Raw genomic sequence first — 26,680 nt, forward strand, 5'->3', positions numbered from 1 at the left:
TGGCGTTTTTCTCGGCTCCTGGGCCTCGTGCTTTCCCGAGTTTCATCCCTCAGTCTCGAAAAATTTCAAATTAAAAATCACACGGAAATTTGAGACGTGGTCCCTGCACCGTAATGTCATGGGGATCACTACTGCCCTTCGATTTTCCTCGTGGTTTTTAATTTTTATTCACTGAGCCACAGCAATAATAGCACTAATTATCCTCTAAAATCCTGCGAAAACATACTCTCGGACGTATTAAATTAATAATGCATGTATGGTTGTGATAAATCTTTGGATTCCTAAATCCATATCTCTGGTTTTTACATCACTTCTGCTCTGCATTCGTATAGACTACTTTGCAACTCAGCACCGGATGGCAGAAAACGCAGTAAGAACACGCGGTATAGACCGGTAATGTATGACGACTATACGTGACGGTTTTTACGATATTGTACGGGTTTTTTCGTATCCTTAAAAGTTAGTCATGTTCAAAATTCGCAGAACTAATAAAACTGCAGTGAAAAAAATTTGACGGTGAAATGTAATTTTTAAATAAAAAATTGAATTCTATATTCTAATCGTTGAATTTCCCGAATGGTATGGAAATTGCTGGTTGCAAATATTCTCCAACAGAATTAAAACCGTTCCCATCTCATGCATGCGATTCATTGAAAACTCAATTTTCACTGTGATTTCTGCATCTTCTGGGCGAGTGAATGGGTGTTGAACAAACGAACTTGTTTAATTTACGAACTCGGGCCCACTCCATCCATTTTCGTATATAGCTTTTTATCTATTCCGTCTATTTTTGTTCGTTGGATACAGACCATAGAGAGAAAAAAATATATGTTAATCGAGGATTGATATTCTTCACTGAAGAAAACATCTTGTTGGAGGGTAGTTCTCTACACGGAGAGAAAAATTCTTTAAAAATTACGTGGCTGTTCCGTAATCTGTCAGTCACAACAATATTCGGTAATAGTTACGAAACAGTTACACATTGTTTCGGTTAACGTTCCATATTTTTTCTGAAAATATGAAATACAATTTTTCTGATTATTTTTCCCATCCAAATCTTGGCCAATAGGATTGCACCATTCGACGTTATTTTGTGTAGCCAACACGGTATTTCAGCGGAAATTCTTGGAAATTTCAGTGGAAATTTTTCATTTTGCCTATAGAAAAAAAAACAAATGATGAAGTAACCCTCAATTGTATCTGACAGATTGGATGGCAATTCGTTGAAAATTATGTCTCATGGTGCAATTCTATCGGCCAACATTTTGATGGAAAAAATAATCCCCCGAATACCACTCGAACTTCGAAATTATCTGATATTTCCCTCAAGATTCCCTACAAACAAATAAGCTTGTCAAGTTTTCCAGAAAAGTCACTCGTGCTTCGCACTCGTGATTTTTTAGCCTGAAAAACTTGACTCCTTCATTTGTTTGCAACGAATCTATCGGGAAATATTCGATAATTTTGAAGCACTTGTGGTATTATATATGATAATATGGAATTTTTTCTGGAACGTTCTGGACTTTTACCGGAAAGTTCACTGGAAAACTTCGTAACTGTTCCGTAATTCTTACCGAATATTATTTTGACTGGCAGATTACGGAATAAACACGTCATTTTTAACGAATTTTTCCCTCCGTGTAATAAGGCAGTCATTTTTCAGGGATTCAAGTCTACTTTGAGGGATAATTATGCTGTGTAATGATTCAATTTTGATGCTCTACAATAATCGATAATATCGATTAAAGACTATATTATTTTCATGGGTTTACAAATATAAAATTTTCTTCGAAAAAAAATTCCCGGATTTTTTTGCCTCAAAATTCGATTCCTCAGACGAGAATTCCCCGGATACTATTTCCCTGGAAGATATATCTTCGGATATTCAAAATACGTTCGGCACAGGGTTTCTGTCATTTGACCTATTTTTTTTTCATTCATCCCCTCGCGCTACCACCAACGAATGATCTAGCAGATAAATTGGATTTAATATCACCAGTCCACTGCACCTTTCATCGTGATTCCGATCCCTAGAATATATGAATAGCAGTTCCAGTAATCTCGATAATGGAACATTTGGAAAATTTTCCCACTATTTTTCATCAATTCCCCACTGACCTATTGAGTCCAAAGCTCGTCATTCCTTCATTGCATTGCCACTTGAATGCACTTTCTCTTACGTAAGCTAAAGCTTAAATCCCGTGGAATTCAGTATTACAGATGGTATGACTGTAATAACTCCGCCGGCCCCGGATCCCCTATTCGATCCTCGTTGAGTGTTTTTGACATAATCAAGGTTAATGTTCCAGAATTCTTTTTCATTTATCAGCATCCACTTCGACCGAAATCGAAACTGACAGTAAATTATATTTCCCTAAACGTAATTTACTACGTTGTTGATATTTCTCGAATTTTTCTCGCCACATCCATTTTCATCATCCCCTAGAAATCATTGTGCCGTAATTCATAGAAGTTGATAACCTTCGGCAAGAAATTTGTTAACAAATTTAGCTAATTAGTTAAAACTGTGGGCAGAGAGAAAAATTCCTTAAAAATAACGTGCCTGTTTCGTAATTTGCCAGTCAAAACAATATTCGGTGAAAATTAGGAGGCAGTTACTTTTTCAGTGAACTGTGATGAAAAAGTTCAAAACATCCCTCTAAAAGTATGGAATGTTCAGTTAAAAAATGCATAATTGTTCTGTAATTTTGACTGAATATTGTTTTCAATGGTCGATTACATACCGGATACACAATTTTTGAAAATTTTTTTTTTCTGTGTCTGGCTATTTTTTTATCCCTCCTAAAAATCGTAATAGCCGACTCGTCACCCGCAGTTTACGGTTACATTTTTCATGTTTGTCTCTGTTAAGAGAGGGTGTGTAATCTCTCTGTCGTAGGCATCAATTGCCGTAAAGGGGTAGAGTGTGAAGCACTATTGTGGGGGAGGGGGGTGGATACCAGTTGCGCACGCAAGCACTGAATGAACGTGCTTTTCAACAGTCAGTATCTCTAGTGATGTTCTTCAAAACGGTAGAGTGAATTCGCGTCTTCTACCACCCACGATCTCAACCTCGCGACAATTACGGACCGTCGGGATTATTCTATTTTCACTTCCATAAAATTGATATTTGTGTCGTCCGATGATTGACGTATATCACTATGTACTTTACCCACCGCATGTCGTAATTTCAAATTCACTTTTTGTAATTCAAAACTCGGGAAATTGAAGTTCGAAACTCCTCGTGAGGTGACTCGAGAGGGACTGGGGATACCTGAATTCATTAATAAACTTTCACGGTTGAGGTGTATGAATAATGCGAAAGGCTATTCGCTGTATCCGGTGGGAGAAGTTATCGAGAATTAATGGAAGTGCTGTCGTGATGATTTCTTTCGATGTGAGAGGACATTACCCCACTGATACCTAGATTATTCCTGAGGCCAACTTGGCCAAGTTGGGGAATTCCAGAAATGCTCCCCACCAGTCTCACAGTGAACTTGGACATGATACCCGAACAGCACAAGAATCAGAGATCTTTTCTCGCTAATAACATTTGTCGCAAAGTTGGAGAGGTATTTGATGAAGAAAGTTCTTGATGAGTTTTCCCATTCCTCAATAGTGATACAGTATTGCAATGGTGGAGTTCAGCATGAGATTTCCATTACAACAATAAAAACAGGAATGTCATCTCATCGAAAACTTGTAAACATTGCAGATCTCCTAAGAAGAAAGTTCTCACAATGTATGTGAAACTTGATGAATTGTTTAGAGACAATTTGAATAGGGATTCCTCATTATTTTCAAGAACTTCGAATGATGTGGGAAATGGGACTTCCTTCGATAGTTATGCAGATCTTGGACTCAAGTGAAATTCACATTGTTGGAGCTGAAGTTTCAGACAGAAGTTTGAAAATCTTAATTTAAGATGAACGGAGTGACTCTGGAACTTTTGTACAATTGCAGTGTATCAGTGCTGGATCAGAACATCACATACACGAGCATCAATCGCAGTGAATTGCTGGTGATGCTTGATGAAATACTGACACGTTCCACCAAACGTGAGGTGCTTCGAGCTAATTTGAGCGATTGCCTTTTGACAGGCCAACAACGCCCATTCGATCTTCCCTGGTGGCAGAAGCTATCATGGTCAACGATATTCGCTGTCATTCTGCTGGTTGCGACAGGTGGTAACATCATCGTCATGTGGATTGTTCTAGGTAAGTGGCAACCAATTCATGAGGACATTGATGGATAACCGGACATAACTGATGCCTGTATCAAATGCTCATTATCAGAATTGGAGGATTATGCATAGCTGATGATACCTCATATCCAGCCATAAACTGATCAATATCATCTGTTTTATAATGTTGGAATATCAAATAGCTTAGGGGCACGGTTCACTTTGTAGGGGGTTCGTTCGATAGTGCACTTGAATTATTCAATTGGTGTAATGGATAGGGGATCGATTTTATTAATTAACTTTAGAACGGCATTAGCGTTCCTTTTTCTGACTTCAGCTCATATTCTACTATGGTGATGCGTTTGATTTTATTCAATCGAGTGTGAATCATTTAATGTGGGATAATTAATTCAGTGCTTGACCGTTTCTGGGAAGTTGGCTTTGGTGCTGAAGGAAATTTACTAGAAAAGTTAGAATGAATTTGCTGTTAACGTCAAAGCAGTTGGAGATTGTCTCACTTGTGTTATGAAGCAGTTCGTGACCAAATGGTTCCAATCATTTTGTAGGAATTGGTCTGTTCAGAATTTTTCATCTGTAGCGAAATCTGTCTACATTCATTACTATTATTTTTTAAGTTTTTGCAATTGCAAAGGAAAGATGAATTCTTCAGAAAATGGTGAGGAATAAGAAGAAAGATGGAAAATGCGGACCGGAGTCAATAAAGAGAATGGGATGAGTTTCGTCCCATTCGCCTAATCCGGTTATTTGAGAGAGTTATAATTTATTTACATAAATTTATGGAGCATCAGGACAAAAGTTCTTTTCCCTAAACATGGAAAACCCCTCTTTTCCTGTCACTTACCTTTCTGCCTGCAACTATTAAATTATCGCGCGGGGCCCAAGACCTACCGAATCCCTAATTAGATTGTGGACGACACACCGACTCCTGCAACTTGGAATACGTGTCAGAAGGGTCTTGCGGAGAAAATGCATTTGCCGAAAACCCCAGAATGCCTCCGCAGAATTTCGGTTATTTACAACTTGCTCCGTTGCAAGTCGTCAAGTAATAAAAGGGGATAACTTCTTGTCGCTCGTATTTATGACTGTGAAAATGTCCAATGTTACCGCCTTAGCATTCCTTCAGACGCCAAACAATTATTAGGACTTTCCCAAAAAATTATTTGGAAAAACAGTTTACATTGTACGTGTGAAAAAAGGGGGAATGTTATATACTCGTAAGTTAATATTTATATTTAATATATTTAATACCCTGCCCCGGGTTTGACTCATCTCCTGTGGTCCAAATTGTCCTACGATTGACCACTCGTATTAACATTCTCCTCACGCACAACAAAAAAATTATTCATTATCAAAATTCAGTAAATATTTTTTTTAGGTTCCCGATCATTTCACACTTGTAATATAATATACTATTTCCCCGAAGTGGCCTACAGGATGCCCGAGAATGAAACCAAATTGCGTCAACGAGAAGGGAAAAATAGAAACTTCTGTTACAAATTTAATTACGAAAAGTCTGCATCAATGACCAAATTATTGACCTCATTAACTCCATTTCATGAACGCAGTATTTAATTCTTGTTAGTTGGAATATTTCATCAACACAAAATGATTCATTTTCCGCGCTTGGAATTCAAACTTTTCCGGTTCATCAAACAAACTTTTTCCCGCCACTTTCATCAAAATTTTTCACTATCCGGAAGGAGTGCAAATGTTTGGGTTCGAGGGAGAATTGCTAAGTCACATCACCCTTCAGTATTCCGCTCTTATCTTAAACCCACGTGGCAAAATAATAGAGAGTACGCTTCACTAATAAATAATGGCTCATGAAAACCGCACAACAAGAAATATTTGTTTTCAGGTGTATATATTGTCTGAAGTCAATTTTCCGCGAGTCTTCAAATACGGTTCGAGTTACCCGGTTCATGATTATTTTACACACTCCCAATATTTTCAAATGTTATATATTCCCGATCTGACGTGATACGAAAGTGATAAATAAGGAATTATCCGAGTTTCATGAAGCGCTAGGATTCTAGGATTCCGACAAACGCTAATAATTTACTTCGTTCGAACAAATGTGGTTTGCACATGCGAAAATCTCCGCATTCTCACCAGTGTTTCTAGCCACCGCAGATTCCATTGAATTTTCATGAAATTTGAAATTCCATGATTCTCTCCTTCTCAATTGGAATCAATACTCCTTCATGAAATTCAATTTTTGTTTCCACCGCCAGTGTATTAACATTTTCGTTGCCACAGTTCACTATTAAATTCGGTTCGTTGATTTCACGTTGCATGCAAAAACCAATGTATCCCCCCATGAAAAAAAGAGGGTAACGTTTTTTGTCATCAATCTATTTATACTGCACGTACCCATATACGCGTAGTACCTGGGAACCACTGGTTTATCGTGTGTGTATATAAACTATGTAATAGATAATCTACACAGGCGATTTCATTTGAAAAAAATGACTCCAGAGGGGATCGAATCCGTCGTTTTTGCGTTAGTCACATATGTGAATATACATAATATTGATCGTCTGCTTTCAAAGATTTTAATGATTTAAATTTTCAGCAAATAATTTACAACTAGGACTGTCAATATACAGAAAGGAAAATCTGAAAATTTGTATAGTGTGATTAACATAAAAATTACTGTCTTGCTTTAAAATCTCGATGCAAACTGTAGGTCTGAGAAAAATTACTATGCCACATAGTAAAATATTTTGCTCAATGCGTAACTGTTCCGTAATAATTACTGAATACTGTTGTGGCAGATTACAGAACAGGTAATTTTTAAAGAATCTTTCTCTTAATTACAAAATTTATTAGAAAATTGGCGGTATTAATAGAAATTTTGATGTGATAATAATAGATTTCAGAATTCTAACGTGTTGCACCTCAATTCTGCTACCCGGTACAGTTATTTTTCACAGACTTTTCTCTTCATGTACGTCCGCTCATTTCTAGCGTATGTAAAAAACAAGGTGAAGGCAAATTCGAGCATTTCAGTACTGTCACGTCGATGTCTAGCAATGAACAAACACCCGAGCATTCTCCATTTCGTATCGATCCTTGGAAACGCTATATCCTGGACTAACCCCAACTGTAAGTGCACGACTTGATGTGGATACCCTGGCTAGTGGCTACATTGCTCTATCTTTGTCAACTTTCTCCTCCAGTGCTTCAACCTCTTACCCTCATCGCCCCATCCCCACCTCACGTACTTGTTCCGCCATCCTCAACGCTTTCAGGTACCTCAGTCCTTTGACATTATCAAGATGAATACGCTGCCCTTTCAATACACCCTGAAGAAACTTTAATCGCCCTTTCAATTGCTAGCGATAGGAGAGTATAAACTGCAGGAGTATTCCATAAAGATGAATCACTAAATCTCCATAAGGAAATTGTGCTCCTGCTGGAGTACAGAGAGACGCATGCGGTGCAATTTTCGCTTTTTTTGTTCTATTTCTTCATGTTGATGCGTCTCGGTGGAATGGAGACGTTCTTTGAAAGACGAGGAAAGCTTTGACAGGATAATATCGGTGCGAACTGAGTGGATGGTAGTGGAAAGTTACAGAACGTGCTTTAGAATCTACTTAAGCGGTTTAGGATTCTTGGGAAGTAAGACCAGCCAGTCAATTTTTGCTTTTCTTATCAGCAATCTATTGAGCTTCCTCGTAGCAAAGTTTAAATGGTTCATTGCATTCTTCTGCTGCTGTTTCTGATTTTTTTAGCTGATAAAGAATCTTATTATTGCTGTTTCGTGATGATGATGGGGACTACTAATATTTTCTGCATGGCCAATTATGGGTTAATTCTAATTTTGATAAAACATCTGGAAAGTCCCCTGGAGATGTGATATGAGGAGAGAAAAATTGTTTAAAAAATACGTGCCTGATTTGTCATCTGATAGTCAAAACAATATTCGGTAGTCATTATGGAACAGTTACGCACTTTTCAGTGAACTTTTAGGAAAAAGTGCAAAATGTTCCGGAAAAAGGACGGAAGGTTCAGTGAAAAAATGCGTAACTGGTCCGTAATTTTTACTGAATACAGCTTTGACTGACAGATTACGGAACAGACAGGTAATTTTTTTTTTATTTTTCTTCGTGTATGACAAGAGATGGCAACATATGCATCGGAAAATTCATCCGGAACGAGATTTCTTTGCATTTCCATTCGAGAAACTTATTGCATGGGAAATCAGATTTAATGATCCATTGGTACTGGAAAATTTCTGGCAATTCAGCATGACAAATAGCAATTACCAGAGTGGAAAAATATTATCTTCTTTTTACAGTGGTATACCAAAGTCAATGTTTGCCATTAATAAAAACTTTTTATAACTACCCATATGAGAGTATAAAGAGAACACTATTTTTACAACACATAATTCACATCTGCCTCTGATATTCTGTCAATATTCGTGTGATTTATGAACTTTTTTCATTTCCGTTATAGGAGAATATAGTCTCTCTGTGGATTTAGCAGTGTACAGAGAAATAGAAGTCGGGAAATAGGGACAACTGTTGTACGGAACCGGGGATTCACGAAATTGGTATCGATATATCCACTTATCGGATGGATCACTGACCCATGGTTGAAGGAAAAAGAGTCCATGGGGAGGAGGGGGCTGGCTATTATGACGCATATGAATGACTGAGTGAAGTATTTGCAAATTACTGGATTAGATGCCGATAGTTTGATGGAAGCAACAGCTGAGGGGAAACACATAGTAGCCGCTACTATAGCGAGATGTTGTGTATGTTATGATGGGACAAAATCGTTTTCGCGAGCTCTGCTCTTCCAGTAGACTAAGTACAAACTTCAATTTTGCGTGCAATTCAATTCATGTTATTGCAGTGAAATATGGATTCTCTTGAGAGAATCGCATTTTTCTGGACTGATGAACAATGTATTCTCAATCCAATTGGAAATGTATCTCTTCTTTTGAAAACGAATTACATTGAATGCGTGGGTATAGAGGAAAATATTTTATTGAATGTGAATCACTTTAATTGGAGTTATTGACGAAAAGAGATTTTTTGCAATTGACGGGAGTGAACGCTAAACCATCAATGGGATCTTGTCGAAAGGTTGAGAAGACCATTTTCTTTCTACTGAATATTCAATTATATAAACTATTCGCATAATTCTATTCAAAATTAAATAAAGGTTTTTTCTATATAATAAACTGACACGAAAAATTCAGAAAAAAATACATGATGAATAGGAGAAGTTATATGAAATGTTTTTCTAAGAATTTTCCCGGAAATCGTGGGATCAAATTTGCTTCTGAAAAAAGTATTGAAAAGTCTGTACACGTGACCTTAATGATGATGAAACAGTTCTGATCATTAAAATTATTTTTACGGACCGTCCAGTCTTTTTGCCGAAATCTACTGTTGTCCCAAGATTACGGAAAAATTTCCTGATTTTTCATGATGTTTTTCCCTGTGCACTGCACTGAGAAAAATATGATTTTGCCAATCATATTTACTTGGACAAACGAATGCCCGAAATTTCCATTGTCATCTTCTCATCAGGAGAATATTTAATTGGCAACATGACATTTTTCTCTCAGTGCGGATTTTCTGTACGCCCTTGATTTTCCCAACCTCGAAACAATCACAACTCGAATAATCACGCCTAATCCCCACTCTAAGGTGGTGAGTGTGGGCCACCCCCAATTTCCGTCCCCACAGTACCTAAAGTATGACCTTCGGTTATCGAGCATGGAAAGTTCTGCATGCAAAGTGCAACCTGAAGAGGGCTTCATCCAAACGGATTATCCAACTCGACTTGGAGATTGGCCAAAGTCAGGAGAATCTCCAGTGTGCTTTAATACCATTACAATATACGTACAATCATGGCTCTTGTATATTCATGTCACAGCCCGGGGTCCAAAATAATTGAGCGTTCACAAATGTCATGATACAACTTTTCATTCCTGGGGGACTGGTAAAGTTTATTAGGTAGAGATTTTTCATATATCGGATTCTATCACGCATGCGAAAAAGGGAATTAGAGAACGTGATGAATCAGTCAGGCAAATGTGGAGCAAATGCGCTTTTCAAAAACTTTGTTGAATCCTGTATCAAAAAAAAAATATGAGTTAAAAAATATGATACAATTCGCTGCGTAACTGGATATGTTTGACACATTATTCTATGAGTTTTTGGATGATCAATCAATCTGTTATTAATACTAATAATATCTATCCCCATTTTGAAACACATTTTATTTAACTTTTGCTGAATGCAAGTTCCTGGTAACTTTTTCCCTCTGAAAAATTTGAATGGGGCAGATCAAGCGGATGTGCTTTCCTCCCCGTTTGCTTGTATAAAAAGTCATTCCCTGAGGGCAAACAGAATGGCCATAATACCTATCATATCGACAAGAAAAAGTCATATTTTTAAAGCTGATCCCTCGAGTATAAAATTTAATAACTGACCAAAATTTTCCCCTTCGCGGTAATAATAAAAAATGCAGATATGGGAAGGTTGCATGCTGTACAAACACGTGCATCCTAGTAATTATAATATATCCGCGAGGATACTGTGGCATTAGTCTACCCCATCCTCACGAAAATCGTGAAAATGCACTGCAACCTCAGATATACGGCTTTGACGCTCTTTTCACGCGGGATTTCAGCAGTTCCACATATTTCCTCAGTCAGAAAAAGTTTCCGGGAGAAATAAATTCGCTTTCTTGGCAGGGATTTCGTACGTTGGAAAGGTAAAGATGCTGTATCGGATAACTTTATTATCAGTAAGTTGATGCTAGGAAATAGAGTGAAATAGAGTGTGTGTTTGGTTTAAATTCATGCAATTGGATTTACGAAATCTTGAAAAGTTTCGTGGATTCTGTTTACGGGACGTGTAGAATCGTTTTAACAATCATTTTAAGGTAATTTATTCATTTATTCACTCAATAGAAAAACTTGAAATTTTCAGGCCAAAAACTTTGCTGATAAATCACGTAGCGTTTTATAAAAGAGTGATTTTTTTCTCGTTCGCCACTGAAAAATGTAATTAAACGGACCTGTCGCGCAATTAATGTCGAAAAATATGACCGTCATAATTTTTGATGGTCATAGGAATTCATCCTGATATTTTTTAAAATTTATTCTAGCATAAAATCGGATCCCAACGAGGGGTCAACGTTGGACAGACAATATTTAATGGACGGGTGAATGGAGAGTCCTTGTAGTCTTAATAAATTGAATGAACATCGGTAACAAGCCTGATGAGTATTATAAATGAATAGAAAATTCATCATTGGTGTAACTATTGGCGAAACAACTTGAACATAAAGCTTATAAGCGTAAAAGGCCTACCGCTTATTACTTCATTCTTGTTCCAAAACATATTCCTCCACAGTAACCTGTTGCTGTAGAAAGAGCGGTAAACCACCAAATTAGCAATTCTATTTGAAAAAATCCCTAACTTTGCAGCCCGTTTTTTCAAACAATGTCTAGACGCTACTGGTCGATAGAAAAATCAATAGAATTCAATCGCTTTGCGCAACTTTTTCCATTGAGACAGTTTCCTTTCATACAAATGTTCCAAGAGTTTTTCATTCATTTGCAGGAAAAGTTTGAATGGGCGCATTTCATAGAAAATACTTCAATAGAATAAGTTATCACTTGTATGAAAAAATATTTTATTTCCATTTTTCTGTAAAATATTTTTTCCGAAACTACTCAAAGGTGAAACTTCCCTCACGAAACAGTTTTCCAGCGAGTTTGCTAAATATTTCAATGGATTTTTTCTGTGTTGTTATCTACTGGCCAAGTTTTAATTAATATTCGATTCTCTCTAGTTTTAGTCTTTGTTTACTCGTACAGGGTCGGGACCTTGAGGAGGTGATTGTGAGAGTTTTGTTGCAATTGTCTTTATTTGTTTCACTGATTTACACTTGAAAAAAATCGCAATTACATGACGGATCTCAAACAAATTTATTGTTAAACCGAAAACTGTATTATTTAAAAGCTGAAAACTGAATTTAATTATATAGAAAAGGGACTGTAACCGGGAACGGTGTAACTCATAAACAGATACAGCTGATAGAATAAGTGTAGGAACTTAGTCTGATCAACTGGTGGTTCAATAATTATAGAATCTTGACACTTGGGGAAAAACTACGGAACTAAATTAAAATTAAATAAGACGAGAATCTTTATGTGAACGCACAGACCATGGAGAGATCCTACAATTGCATTTTGCTTATGATAGTGAGTAGCAATAAAATCATTCGAGAGATTAAGACCCATAACACTTGTTCCACAATAAAATCATTTGAAGGATTAAGAACCATAAAAATTTGTCTGCGATGAAATTATTCGAATGATCAGAACCTGGGAAATATCCGACTATAATGAACGAGTAGTAGATGAATTTTATTCCCACGAAATAATTAAAAGATTTAACCCTCAATCAAACAATTTTCGGAGGAAATCCCAGTTGAGTAATAAAAATACAAATTATAATAATTTGACGAGACTATGGAATTTTAAACAGAAAAACTCCTTTTGCGATAGAACAGCCTTCAAAAATATTATTAAATATATGATATTGCTTTTTTGCCAACAAGCAAAAAATTAATAACAAAACTCCACATTTTCACTTGTAATTAACCGAACGCAGAGAAATATTTGAAAATGTTCTCTCCTGAAAAATTATTTATGAATAATTAAACATTTCTCTGCACTATGTGTGCTTTGGATCTCACGTGAAAAATTGTCATTCGATAGATATTATAGCCATCAGGATAATCGTCCTTTTGTTGACGCCTGCATTCTCTTCACTTTCTCAACAAGAACAGAAGAATAGCATAAGGAATGTTAAAACTCTCCACCTCCTCCTCACTTTACGTCTCCTCATGCAGAAGTTTCCATCGAGTGCTTCATCTTCATTCCTTCTCGGTTAAATTTCAATTTTCCCTCGGAATTGTGATTAGCCGGCATACTTGTCGCCAGCTGTTTTTCATCATTCTTACGAATCGATAATGCTCCTACAACTGAATTCATCTACCATCTTCAACGAAGTAAAGTTCACGTACCACTTCTGGATAAATTCTTGCAAGTTGTGTAAGTTACACTGCGACAGTCCTTGGTGAGTTATAAGCTATCAGCATTATTGCACGTTCTGGAACCAGGCGTGGAGGACCCTCCTATAATGTAATTGGTTGCGTTAACTTATCGTAGCCTTTTCGACAATGGAGAATCGATTTTCCATTGGATGCTAATATATCCTCTTCGATGTACAAAGTGACTAAGGAGGAGATGAAATATTCTGTTTGAATATGTCTGAAGAACACTAATAGGAAGGATTAATATCACAATCGAAAGGATTCGGCTGGTCGATTGAGGGGTATTTGGTTTCAAACGTTCATTCATAAATAGTTGAGGAAAGTAATTTAGGATAAATAAGTCATTCTATCAATGAAGAAAACCTGTTAATTAAACTGGAAAGTGACAATTTAGAAATCGCCAGGATGATTGTAAGTCATCATTTCGTTACTCTTCATTCAAACCTAGAAGATCAGGATTATCCTCAATTTCTTGGTCCTTGAAATAGGGTAATTGGATCCACTTGTTTAACTCTCAAACCGATAGTTAAATAACAAGAAACTCTGTTATACGGTGGGTTAAGTATCCTTCCCCTTGCAAATTACAAATTCAATTTTCCGCCAGGATACATTGCCTTTATACTTCCGACGAAAAGGATACTCTTGTGCCTTTGTAAATGTCGGTTTACCAGAGGTTAACTATTCTGTCGCACAATGTGGTGGCAATCGGAGGTTGATGATTTATTAATATTCTTATGTGTTCAAAATCGTAGCCACGATATTCACTATTTTTCTCGTATGGAAAATATTTGGGAGCGAGTAATTATTAAATTAAAGTAATTTTTGAAAAAAGTGATTTTGCCTTTTCGTATTAGGGACACGAACTTGCCACGATACAATGATGGTTTAGGTCAGTGTTCAAGTTCTCCTCAAACCATTCAATATGTGTTTATGAACTCCGCATGCGAATTTTCTCACGCCATTGGCCTTCACTGTCATCATGTATTATTCATAAAACAGTTAATGCTCTCCTGAACCGATAATAATCTCTCGAAGCTATGGCTGCGGGATTCCCTTCGGGAAAATTTGTTGTGCTTTAAAACTTTTTTCCACAACATCATCCAAAAGGGAAAAAGTAGAAATTTATGAAAACTCCGTCAGTTGGACTATTAATTTTCTAGATTTATTCCTTCCCTGGGCTAACGTGCATCTGGGAAATTTCGTCGCCTTCTCGTATGCATCAGTCGAAAACTCATAACTGTAATTACCCCGTGACCTTGAATCTCTTTTCTACTGTAATTGTTCCTTGCCTCGGGGAACTTCTTTCTATCCTAACTACTGTGCGAATGCTCATCTGATTCATGAAAGCAATTCTTTTGCAATCCGCGTTTTCATTACGAGCGATGTCCAGAACACTCCAATGCATATGTATTAAAAGAACATTTCATAACTCTTTATTTTCTCATTTAGTGTAGGATTTCAATTTTATTACATTCTCCACATTTTTTAAATAACTTATGGAATAGGAGCATTTGCATGAAACAAATTATCTTGAATGATAAGAAACGTGGAGAGATTCAAAACTATTCAATAACTTTCAGATCATCTTAAACCTATCAACATTGAAGTTTGCAACATTTTCATGACGTGAGAAATCAAAAGTTGCATATTTATACAACTTTCTTGACGCAAAAAATACGCTATCATATCCGAAAAAAACTTTGATATGAAGAACCAATCATCCTTCCCCATGTGTTCGCATTGTAATTGCCCAAAATTTCCCTAGCAATATACCATTCTGAAGGTCAGTTAAGACCGACCCAACCCTCAGATTCTTTCACGTACGATACGCTCCATAAAACGACACTTATCATAATTCGATCTACTCGCGGGCAGTGATAAGCTGCATTACCAGTTCACTCGTGACGTCAATACTTATACTCCAGCACGAAGCTTTTGCCCATCGGAATTATGTGACGGAATTGGGTCATTAGAAATTGGCCACAGGTGCAAGCTGCAGGTTTTCTACAATCATTTGGAATGGTAACTTTCATCGAATTACTTCACAAATACCCTACGGTCGATAATCGTTTATTGTTCCAGTATCTCAAGCGTTACAGTGCTATAATTTGATAATTGATCAGTTCAGATGGATATCAAGGTGATGGTTCTCATGGAGAAATTATTCAACCTCAACATCAACCTATTCTGGAAAGTAGTCGTAGTCAATCCCTCTCGTATTTCATGGAATCCCAAGTTCATCCGTTGATGAATCTGCAAATCCCTCGGTTGGTCGATGTGGAACATTGAAATCTGCCTGTAGCATCATTGAGTTTAATCCTGAAATCCTACAGCTGGGCTAATATAGCGATAAATCCCATCGATGGATAACCTACTGAAGCTATTCAATCCACTAATCACTTAGTAATGCCGAAGATTCTATTTCACAAGGGAGAAATCAGCTGATGGACCTTGTTTATTAGGATTGTGGAACATTTGCGTTTGCTTAAACTAAATCCGATCAAATGCATCGTGAAGCGACATCACTCTGATACACGGCAAGGGCGTTCTCGTTAATATCTGAACTCCACACCTCCATAGCACTTTTACCACTGCAACCTGGAAGGAGTCCACTGAAGAAGCCCAGGAGACCTAGCAAACACGATACTCTGTCGAGGAGAAGGTCAACCACGTCCAGTATGCTGTTTATAGCTGGTACTAGATCACCCAGTCCGAGAACCGTCAGAATTGGTCCAAGGACAAATGTCACTAATCCCCGAAGAAGTAAAGTCAGCAGAATTTCAACAACCAGCAGGAGAACTCGTAGGATGAAAATAACTGGTGTTAGAAGTGCCTTCAGTAAAAATGAAATTGGCAATGTTATCGGTGATAATATGTCTTCTAAGATTTGGAACACATCGTCTAGGAGATCATCGATCCGAAGAAATAGTATGAAGACACTATCAAGGGGATCTAGTTTCGCCATCGATGTTGAGCCTACAAGAGGTGAATGGATGCGTTTAAATATTTTCAATCGATAATGCTAAAATTCTCGATTTTATTCGATTCCATTTTATTCGATTTATATCGATTTTATTTTATTTAAATCAATTTTATTCGATTTATATCGATTTTTTTCGATTTTATTTGATTTATATAGATTTTATTCAATTTATATCGATTTTATTCGATTCGAATAGAATTTGGTGATGATGAACTGGTGATGAATAAATGTTCATGCGGTGAAGCAGAATTTATGGTATTGTTGGACCTTAAATCTTGTATGTTCAAATCATTTTTTTTCACTCTTCCACGTGTTTTTCATATCGCGAATGCCTCAAATATTTTATAAAATGAAGTGAATTATCTTCTTCACCAGTTCATCGTTGATTGATATTCTAACATACCAGGCTGATTGTCGCTGCCATTATTTGTCGCCACAGATGACTCTTCTGTTGATGATGTTCCATTGCCTGATGGTGTTGATGCGCCCAAATTACCCGAAATAAGAGCGGCTACTAGCAGAATCGTTCGTAGCATTACTAATTCAAAAATATTCGCGGAATGACCAGAAAGCTTGGAACACTTGGCTGGACTGAAACTCTTTTCCGCTGGCCCTGGTGTTATCGGCTAAAAAGTGGCTACCATTTAAATACCTATAGCCATTATCAATGAATGTAATTATTTCCATACAAACTAGTAATTACAACGTCTGTTTTCTGATGAAATATGGGCATAATTGTCATTGGCAACGAAAACAATGTTGTCTGACTTTCTGATAGTCTGAAAATTGTCACGAATTCTTCATTTCCATAGAAACGATGGTGCAACGATGGTTGCACTGGTGACAATGATGATGTTGATGATGTACAAAAGAATCTTCATCAAATTTGTCATAAAATTCGCTGTTAGTCTCACGCTTTGCCCCTTATGTAAGGAAAAAATCAAGTTAACTCGTCTATCACTCAACATGTTCGGTAATTTTTCCACAACTTTTTTTCGTCATGCGAGCAATCAATATTATCAGTAACAGCGAGCAGTTACTATAATTGAAAGGTCAAGTATGTGTACATAACTAGCGTAAGGGGTACGATAATAGGGTTGAAATGCCCATAGCTACTGTCGACATTGGTATTATCTCGAATATTTCCCCCAGTAAATGGTATACGTTGTCAGTAGCTAGTCACGAGTTCAATTGCTCGAATCATTGCGATTTATTGATTGCCAGTTCACGATTCATATGAAATATTTCACGATCCGCGAAATATTTCATCATTATTGATTTATTATTGTGTCTTGCAGTATTTAAACGCGATATATGACATAATTATATAATTATATAGAAGCATCACTTGATTTAGATTCCACTCTGCGTATTAAGAAAATATTTCAGAAGAGGCAGAGAACATTTTTGAGTTCACTTTCCGTTGGATTGTTAATTTGTCTTCACTAAAAAGCCTATATTTTTAAGGTTGGTGAATCAATATTTATCAATCCTCGTCGACCTTCATAATTATTTATTAACTACCACATTGAAAAAACATATCATCTGTTATTCAAACAGTAACAAAAACATCACGATTGTTCGTCACTTAGTTTAATGACAGGTAAAATCCGAGATCACTTGAACTACAGATCGCACTGATAGACATTGCGCCATTTATTTCAGGGAATCACTGTTACCAAACAAGCGACGGGTCTTCTCAATAAATTCTGAATTCGTAAGCATAACATTACTGATGCTACAAGTTGGGTTAATTCCCGTAGGATCAAACAGCAAACTAAGAAAACAAAGCAGTTTTTCCAGCAGATGATCGACTCCACCAACTATATCCTTTAAAGCTGAGTTGACATCATCTCTTCCAATGACCTTGAGAGCAGGTGAAATGAAATATTTGAATATTTCTTCAAGTACTGTACGAGCAGTACTTTTAGTAATAAACGCAAGTGCTTCGATGAAGAAAATAAATGGCTCCGACAGACCCCCCAGAATAGATTCAAAAGGAAATACCACTCGTGATATTGAATTTTCTGCAAGGCCTACCATCTTAGCTATGACATCGATGGTCTGATGAAAGGCTTGAACGATAACTGGTATCGTATCCGTCCGATTTGGTGCCACATAGACTGATCGAAAAAAATCATTAATCTTACAGCAATGTTTATTGATGAAACTTGTAACATACCTCCCAGTTTGTTTTGATCATCATTGATCACTGCCTCGGACATTTCTGATGGAGATGATTCATTATTTGTTGGACTATTAGGTATGGAACTGATTATATCGATTGGGACGACACCAATTAATGTCAAAATTGTCATTAGCATGATTTGGTTCAACATTTTCACTGAATGAACTGACGATTCCACAATACTTCCTCAACACTAGACTGACATGAAATATTCTGCTACAGTCTCTGATGGTATCAACGTGAAAAGTGATGCAAATTTAAATAGCTGGCACTAATACTGGTGGGACGGTTACGTGCTTCCACACGTAGCATTATAATGTTTTTCTTTATTGATGAAGCATAAGCATAAATTTGATTATCTGGAAAGGTAAGGTGGCCGGTCTTTCTGGCGATGCTACAATTGCCATGAATAATTGATGTTAAAGAGCATATCGATGATATTGATCCGATGACAATAATTGGATGGTTGGTAACAAGTTTACTATCATCATCCGAAGGATCTAGATCAGTTCGGGAGGTCATAGTTTTTCATTATTGAGATAGATGTTCAACAATAAGCTACGATGTCAGCTTATTATACTGACTTAGAAGGTGAATCATTCGAGTCGTTGCCTCAGACACTTACCGACAGTGAAGTTTCCTGAACGTATCTCAATAGCATGCAATTAGTTTCTGCACGTGAACATTTTTTTAATTTCACGTTTCAAATCATTAGGGAAGTTATACGTAACTGTTCAGGTTTTGAAAATTCGAGGAGAGTCCTCGGTTTAACAGAACATCTGTGAAAATTGAAAAATAACATTGATTCCTCAATAGCAAATAAATGTCTCTACGTAGAAAACTCATAAAACGTCCTGTTGTCTTTTACTAAAGGATCAATATCTTCAGAGTTCTTACAGAGAAGTCATGACATATTACAAGTTTCTGAGAAGATTTATTGTAAATACAAGAATTTCCGTGGAACTCGTTACGATTCGCAACTTTTCAATAACTAATTACATAGATCATCAAACTGTGAATTTAAATCACCTCGTAATTTTCTGTACAAGAACATTCGTCTACACACCTTCCTTTTGCCATCGATGAATCACGTTTTAAATTTAACATTTGTTCACTAATAAAACGGATATTATTATTAACGAATGGAATCTCTTGGTTTCAACGTACATTCATTCGTTAAGAGTTAACGAATCGCCTTTCGAATAAATAAGTCATTCTATCAATATAAAGTACTATTAAATTACGTGTTTAAACAAATTAGTACCAATAGATATTTTTCGTCTCTGCGTTCACCACCCTTGTTAAGAATAATTTATAGAATCGACAAAGCTCAGAAGTAAAAATTGAACGTGAAGAATAAGGGGCATAATGATATGAAGCAGTAACTCAGCGATTGGCGATAGTATTACAGTTGTCGAGCTTGCTGAAATATCGGATATGACATCTAAAGAATCTCCATAGTTCGCAGTAGGTACAGCGTTTGACGACGATGTTGTTGAAGATGTTGTTGTGGATTTTGCTGCTGATGCTGATGTTGATAATGGCTCAGGCGTGATTGTTGATGGTTTTGCAGACGGGATTTTTGATGCTAAAACCAAAAAAACGATTGAAAAATCATCGCGAAGACGATGCTAACATTATCATGTCAATTTTATGCAAAGTACAGTCGTTCTAAATTCTACCAATAAGAGTTTCCCCTTGTTATTCCGAGAATTATCGCCTAATTATTTCTGGAGTTATTAACGGTCTGTTGGTCACGCTATGAACAACATGCCGCACTTGCTTCCGATTTTTAAATGTCTTACTATCATAACTCGTTGAAAAACTTTGGAAAAATCTAACATCCTAGTTTGTTGAATGTTGGCAAAATTTTCTGCAAAAAATTATCATATCGTCAGTTTAATTTTCGTTGCTAGTTTCGTAATGGTGAGTGGACTTGAATTGCGCAGTTTTAAGTGATCAGATATCCTAGTTGTTTGGCGTCTCTAAGCTTTTCTTTTGACATATCTTCCCATTGAGATCCTAGGTTGATGATTTTATAATATTGATTTAGTGACATACTAATTGATTGAATGATAAAAAGAATAAGAAATAGAATAAGTGCATTTTTCTATGAATATTTGCAGAGTGTTAGTAAAAAGTTATACATCTTTTGCATCGAAAACTCATAATATTCATTTATCACAGGTTTGAATTGGGTGTTCTCACCCAAAAAGTATAAATATTCCAAAGGAACCGTTATTAACATAAAAATTATGATGTTCGGTAAAAGCTCATCTTGAAACGAACAAATTTTTAGCACACCCTGTGTGATACTTAAAAAATCCCGTTCGATTCTTTGGAAAGTGTTAACTAAAATATTCGAAAGCTCGGAATAAGGCTTTTTTCTAGCTGCACAATACCTGGTCGACCTGATGGCAACACAAATGTTTTATGAGAGACCGTGCCAGCTGCGTCGGTGGAAACTGATGGTATATTGAGTGGATCGCTAGTCACCGGTGATCCCAGAATCACGGAAATCAGTGAAGCTGACGCCACAATTGTTAAGTACATAATTGGATTCATCATTGCGAAAGAACTGACTGGGAATGGAGTAATGGATAGTTGGAAGTTGGATACAGGCTCTGGCTCCAATGTCTTATCAGCTCGAAAATAAAGCTACGATGGAATACTTAATGATCTCATAAATGGCACACTTTGACTCACTGTCAAGTGTAATCACTCTTTTGCATTGCCAAGCGATATGCGTATAAGTAATTTGCAGTGATTGGATGAATATTGGAATCCCCTTCAATAATAGCTTGTGATGCTATTCATTGGCTCAGTTATTATCACGCTGAGACAAAAGTTGAGTGAAAAATGCCTCGAAAATCGGAACCAACTTGACTGTGCGAATCGTGGAGTGAAATTAAATTCAGTGGAGAATTCTACATTTTATATGATATTTTTAAAAAATATGCAGAACTTTCCTGAACAGTAGTTTCAAAAAATCAAATAAAAAAATCAAATCAAATCGTTGTCAGTATACAAAGAGACATTAAAACTTATTGTGACGAAAAAAAATTATGAAGCCATTCATAAACAACGCCATTGACAACTGTCCACGGAGAGAAAAATTATTTAAAAATTACGTGCCTGTTCCGTAATCTCCCAGTCAAACCAATATTCGATAAAAGTTATGGAACAGTTACGCACTCTTTTAGTGAACTTTCAGGAAAAAGTATCGGATGTTCAGTGAAAAAATGCGTAACTGTTCCATAATTTATACTGAATACTGTTTTGACGGGCAGTTTACGGAACAGTCACGTCATTTTTGAAGAATTTCGCTCTCCGTGTGGCTAATGACCCATTAAATAGCGTTACTGTATGGAGAACACACATCACGTACAGTATCAAATTCATTTTAACAGTCATGCAAACACCGTAATCCTCTTCCCTTCCGTCAGGATATTCAAGAGAAAATCCTGTTGGAAATTCATAGGATTTTCGGTTCACAGGCGACGTAACAGATTTCATTCAATGTGTCAGAAGTCAATGGCTAAAGGAAAGGGTTTCATATACATAAATCCATACAAAATGATTTGTAAAGGACAGAAACGATATCACATAGCATATGATACGAAATCCTTCAGGTGAATAGTATGAAGATACTTATTGAAAAAATCAATGGAAACTTTTATAGTATTTCAGAAATTTACAGTCAAACAGCCCTTGTCCTCTAACAGAGCAATATCCAATGTGACAAATCTATAGTGTATATATTTATCATGTATATGCCCTTAGAATGAATATTACAATTCCCGGATGACTATTCATTTTTAAACATCTTATTGATTCAATCAATTGAATGAGGTCGATATGATGCCCATCAACCGAATTTCATAGGAGAATGTTTTTGATGACACTTCCCGATGATTTTTGGTGCCTAAACTCCCCTTCAATAGTTTCCGAAAGATCAAAAATACCAGTGACCCAATCCGTACTCGAACTCAAACCGTTCGGGGTTCGGCCGTCCGACCACTGAGGGATTTAACCACTTCTGTCACCGTCGTCCAGTAGTGTACGCCTTTCCACTGAATTCTCATCTATTTAAAAACTCACTGCAAACAAAAAATAAAAAGTGCACTCGATACGGAGATGAAAAAAATTCTTCTTGAAAATACATTCAACGTTTATCGAAGTTGTTCATATGTGGAAGCACATCTTGCGAATGCACGTACCTCGTATTGTCACTGAATTTCATGCTCATGAGACTCATGCCATATAAACAACCCCTTCGATGCTAGTTCACAATAGAAACATAGTATCATAATATCTGACAGAAATTGAGGATGGGCGGATTGAAATATACCGTCCTAGGTTTGTGTGGTTTTCACTTTATAGCCAGGGGGTAAATAATCTGAGCATGCATTTCCTGAATAGACTGCCTAGAGCAAGTACACCGAGGAAATAAATGTTTAAAACTATGTGTCTGTTCCGTAATCTGCCAGTCAAACCAATATTCAGTAGTAATACCCCAAGACCTTCAAAATTATCGGATATTTCCCGAGAGTTTCGTTGCGTAGCAATGAGAGGGATAAGTTTTGCAGGTTAAAAATCATGAGCGCGAAGTGCAGGTGTTTTTCTGCGAAACTTACCCCGATCGGTGCTACGCAGGGAAACTGGAGGAAAATATCCGATTAATTTTGAAGGTCGAGGGGTATTTGGCTGGATTATTTTTTTCATTCCAATTTCAAGGAATTAAATGGCTGGCATTTCACGGCATATGGTATGGTTTTTCACTCGTAGTTGTGGCTTCTCCAGCGTATATTTTCTGTCTGCACAAAATGCAGAGAATTATTTCCAAATTGTGGCTTTTGTCTTCACCGTATTATTAGGAACATTTTTTCTAATTTTTTGATCCATAATGTCAAAGGATTCTCCTCCGAATCTGCTCATGTCGAGGTAAACTCTTTGAACTTGATTTTTTCTAATAACAGTTTTGGGGTTTGAAACGCGTACAAATTGTTTATCGGATATTTTCATTGCTGAGCAACAAACAGAGAAATATCCGAAAAATATCCGAAGTAAAACGCTTGTACTTGTACCACGTGACGGGAAATGTCACCATTTGATTGGTTGGAATTGGGATGAGAAAAAATCATCAGTGAAAATTACGAAACTAGTCCGCATTTTTTCACTGAACGTTCTCTACTTTTTCCTGAACGTTCTGGACTATTTATTAAAAACTCACTGAAAAAGTACATAACTGTTCCATAATTTTCACTGAATACTGTTTTGACTAGCAACTTGCGGAACAGGCACGTAATTTTTAATGACTTTTTCTCTCTGTGTGTGATTTCATTGAATCGAAAAAAGGCTTTGTCTACAATCTACTTCCACCAAAATTTTTCTGGCCAAAATTACCACTTTGTCATCTACTAGCATTTCTGTTTGAATGATTTTTGGTTGTGACCTTATTATCAATTTTTAAATGAAATATTATTTGTTGTTATGGCGTTAATCCATTAGACAAGTTACTCATATTTAATTTATTATTTTAATGATAATATCAGTTCTGGCTGTACCTCACAAAAAAAATTGTGCACCCCAAGGCAGTATTGCCGTGGACTCGTGTAATGATAATCCTCGTCTCCGGATCCGATTACAAAGTCACATTTGTCAAGAAATGGATTTATTGTCTGATGACACAATTTACTACTAGAGAACGAAGAACTGAATGTAATTTTCACCTGAGTCTTTATTTTTTAATTGTCTTACAATAGAATCAGATAGGAAGGTCTAGCGGAAAGTATCAGCCACGTGAATACAATGGGAAAATCCGTGGGAAAGGGGAATTGATAACACGCTTTGCAGTGATATATGATCAGAGGTTGGTACCGTAAGAGCTTTTCCGAGAAGCTTTGTTTCATATCAATCTACACTTCCTCTAGTGAACCGACGCTACGCTGACCCGATGCAACCAGTAGTGATTACCGTTTCGCTAGATTGACATGTCAATGTTCAATAATTCTAGAATAGATATTTCATTGTGAAGAACCGATTGCCATTCCCTATAGATTCTTTCTTTTCCTATACAGCAAAAACTTGTTTGAATTAAATTAAAATGTATCGGCATTTTTATTCTTTTGCTTGACGTTGTTTAATGCTCGACAAATGTCTATCAACAATATATATATTGGTCATCTTCCGTAAGATTATTGAATAAATTTTCTCAATTTTCTAATTAGAAAAAAAATATAGTAAATAAAGACGAGTGGCGCACAGAGAAATCAAATTATTTTTGTAATATTTTAATGTTGAAAAACAGATCTTCTAGATGAAATCCAAGTCATTGAACTTCACTTCACCGATCCTAAATCCCAATTAACGACCATTGAAAACGTTCCGTTTTGCCCCACTCCCCCTGAGAAAAGATTGTTTCACCGCTTATTCTCTCAATCGTTCATCTTTCACTCAGTTATTTACCTTTAAAATTTCCTTCACTCGATTTTCACACAATAAACCAATCGACTACTCCATTTACTCACTAAAACTGAGGGATAGACTATTGACATTGGAATTCGTATTTGAAATCTGAAGTTTATATGATCTCTGAACACTGTGTAAACTTGCTCCTCAGAATGTCTCGAATCGAATACCACTTGGGAATAACACAAATTCGAAATTAACTTCATCACTATACAAACTTCGACGAGGTGTTGGATTAACTGAATTTGCATCAATTGACTGAATGTATCGCGGGGAAAATAACTTGGTAATCTGCCACAACTATTCAGTAATACGTAATAGGTAATTTCCACGGTCACCCAGAGGGAATTCTTTTTAGACAACCTCTAGAGAAAAGGGTCTTTGATGCACATTGTGACCTTGGCCTTGAGAAATTTTGATATAATTAATTCCTCTCAGCTGAGTCACCCATAGTGGGGAATTTTCCCTTTCAATATAAAAATATTCAATGTAAAAATATTGAAAGGGAAAATTCCCCACTATTGAAGTCCATTGACCATTAAAAAATTCAATAAAATTCCAGAACTTTAACCTACAGGAAGATAAGGACTCCTTCATTAATTTAAATTCATAATTTATTATGCATATTCAGTATCAAATTGCGTTGAATTTTCAATGGAATCTGATATTTCATTTGTCCGACGAGAATCGCTGTATGCACTTACCAGAATTTTTTGGTTTTTTGCTCATGTTTATGGAAAAATGAAATACAAATTTACCTTTCGACAAATTTTTCATGTTTGGTAAAAAAGTGATATATCTCTGCTGACTCGAATAAACAAGACAAAAGTGATTCATAAATGATCCGGATAACACGAGTGGTACAACACGCCCACTGAGTTATTTAATTTGTCGTTGTACAGAACATGAGCTTTGCCTGATCCTTTCATCGATTTATCAATTCACCCTAGGGATTTCATACGTCAAACGAGCGTCTTCAGAAAAAACACAAAAAGCTGTCATGAATATCATTATTGATTATCATATTCCTGTAAGCGATACCAAATGATGAAGTATCTTTGAATTGATAAAAAAATCCCTCAAATCTTGGCAGTTAATCTTGGGAAGCAGCGTTTCAAGATAAGTCTCTCCAAAATAAAAAGGGCCCTCTCAAATGGTACCAACTCCTCCGATTCATGGAGAAAATTTCTATGAACTTTTTACGTAGGAAATAAAAACAGAATATTTACGAGAACAAGTTTACCAATCCTCGTTGTGGGAACCGAAGCAGATGAAATGAAAGTTTTCAAGTTACGTAATTTTTTATCGACGTGAGTTGCAGTGAAATTGAAAAGTTGCCAGAGGCGTATGATGTACTCTTTCACAGCCAACAGACAACCTTTTTCGCAGACTTTTCACTGCTGACGATTCCACGTGGGATAAAGTAAACAGCGTAAATGAGAAGCAATTTTGAGGCTGTCGAAGAGTGCAAAGCTAATCTCGAGGAATAAATCGGAACTCTATTGAAATGAGGGCCCTTTTTTTGCTACCTTCATAAAATTAAAAAAACAACATTTTTTCCAGATGGTCATCTAGCTTTGACTACTCTAGGTGTCTCTCGAAAAAAAAATATTGATAGCAATTAGACCTGCTGAGGGAGAAACGTGGGCGAAATGACAGTCAACCACTTTGTAGGTGAAGTTTAGCCAGCAAAATTAAACTTGAGAGTCTAATTTTTGCGATAAAACTCTCCTTTGAG

At 36.5% G+C, this 26,680-nt stretch overlaps 2 protein-coding genes and 1 long non-coding RNA gene across 6 annotated transcripts in view; 1 reads left to right on the forward strand and 2 right to left on the reverse strand.

Annotated features, from left to right (window-relative positions):
- The first annotated feature begins 2,946 nt into the window (after positions 1-2,946).
- LOC135159990 (tachykinin-like peptides receptor 86C) overlaps positions 2,947-26,680 on the forward strand; it is a 50,358-nt gene continuing 26,624 nt past the window's right edge. The window contains exons 1-2 of one of the 4 annotated variants that reach the window (XM_064117357.1): positions 2,956-3,572; positions 3,806-4,217. In XM_064117357.1, coding sequence (XP_063973427.1) covers positions 3,926-4,217 — 292 coding nt within the window. In that variant the 5' untranslated portion in view covers positions 2,956-3,572; positions 3,806-3,925. Of the gene's footprint in view, positions 4,218-26,680 lie in introns of all 4 variants that reach the window. The other 3 variants (XR_010298724.1, XR_010298672.1, XM_064116509.1) reach the window with 3 other exon arrangements.
- LOC135161451 (uncharacterized) lies at positions 15,046-18,715 on the reverse strand. The gene is made up of 4 exons (XM_064119420.1): positions 18,466-18,715; positions 18,324-18,406; positions 16,687-16,909; positions 15,046-16,276 (listed from the first exon to the last, which is right to left on the reverse strand). Exons 1-4 carry the CDS (start codon positions 18,620-18,622, stop codon positions 15,801-15,803), a joined length of 939 nt encoding a protein of 312 aa, XP_063975490.1. The 5' UTR covers positions 18,623-18,715; the 3' UTR covers positions 15,046-15,800.
- On the reverse strand, positions 19,390-21,252 carry LOC135162106 (uncharacterized). The gene is made up of 2 exons (XR_010298931.1): positions 20,874-21,252; positions 19,390-20,059 (listed from the first exon to the last, which is right to left on the reverse strand). It is a non-coding gene; the product is annotated as an uncharacterized LOC135162106 (long non-coding RNA).

This window comes from Diachasmimorpha longicaudata, chromosome 1 (genome assembly GCF_034640455.1).
Source record: "Diachasmimorpha longicaudata isolate KC_UGA_2023 chromosome 1, iyDiaLong2, whole genome shotgun sequence".
NCBI lineage: Eukaryota > Metazoa > Arthropoda > Insecta > Hymenoptera > Braconidae > Diachasmimorpha > Diachasmimorpha longicaudata.

Excerpts from the sequence above, each read along its gene's own strand:
- LOC135161451 (XM_064119420.1), bottom strand. The coding sequence starts at position 18,622 with ATGTTGAACCAAATCATGCTAATGACAATTTTGACATTAATTGGTGTC. Across the intron at positions 18,407-18,465 it reads TGATCAAAACAAACTGGGAG|TCTATGTGGCACCAAATCGG; the intron begins GTATGTTACAAG and ends TTTTTCGATCAG. Across the intron at positions 16,277-16,686 it reads TGGCAGCGACAATCAGCCTG|GCTCAACATCGATGGCGAAA; the intron begins GTATGTTAGAAT and ends CACCTCTTGTAG.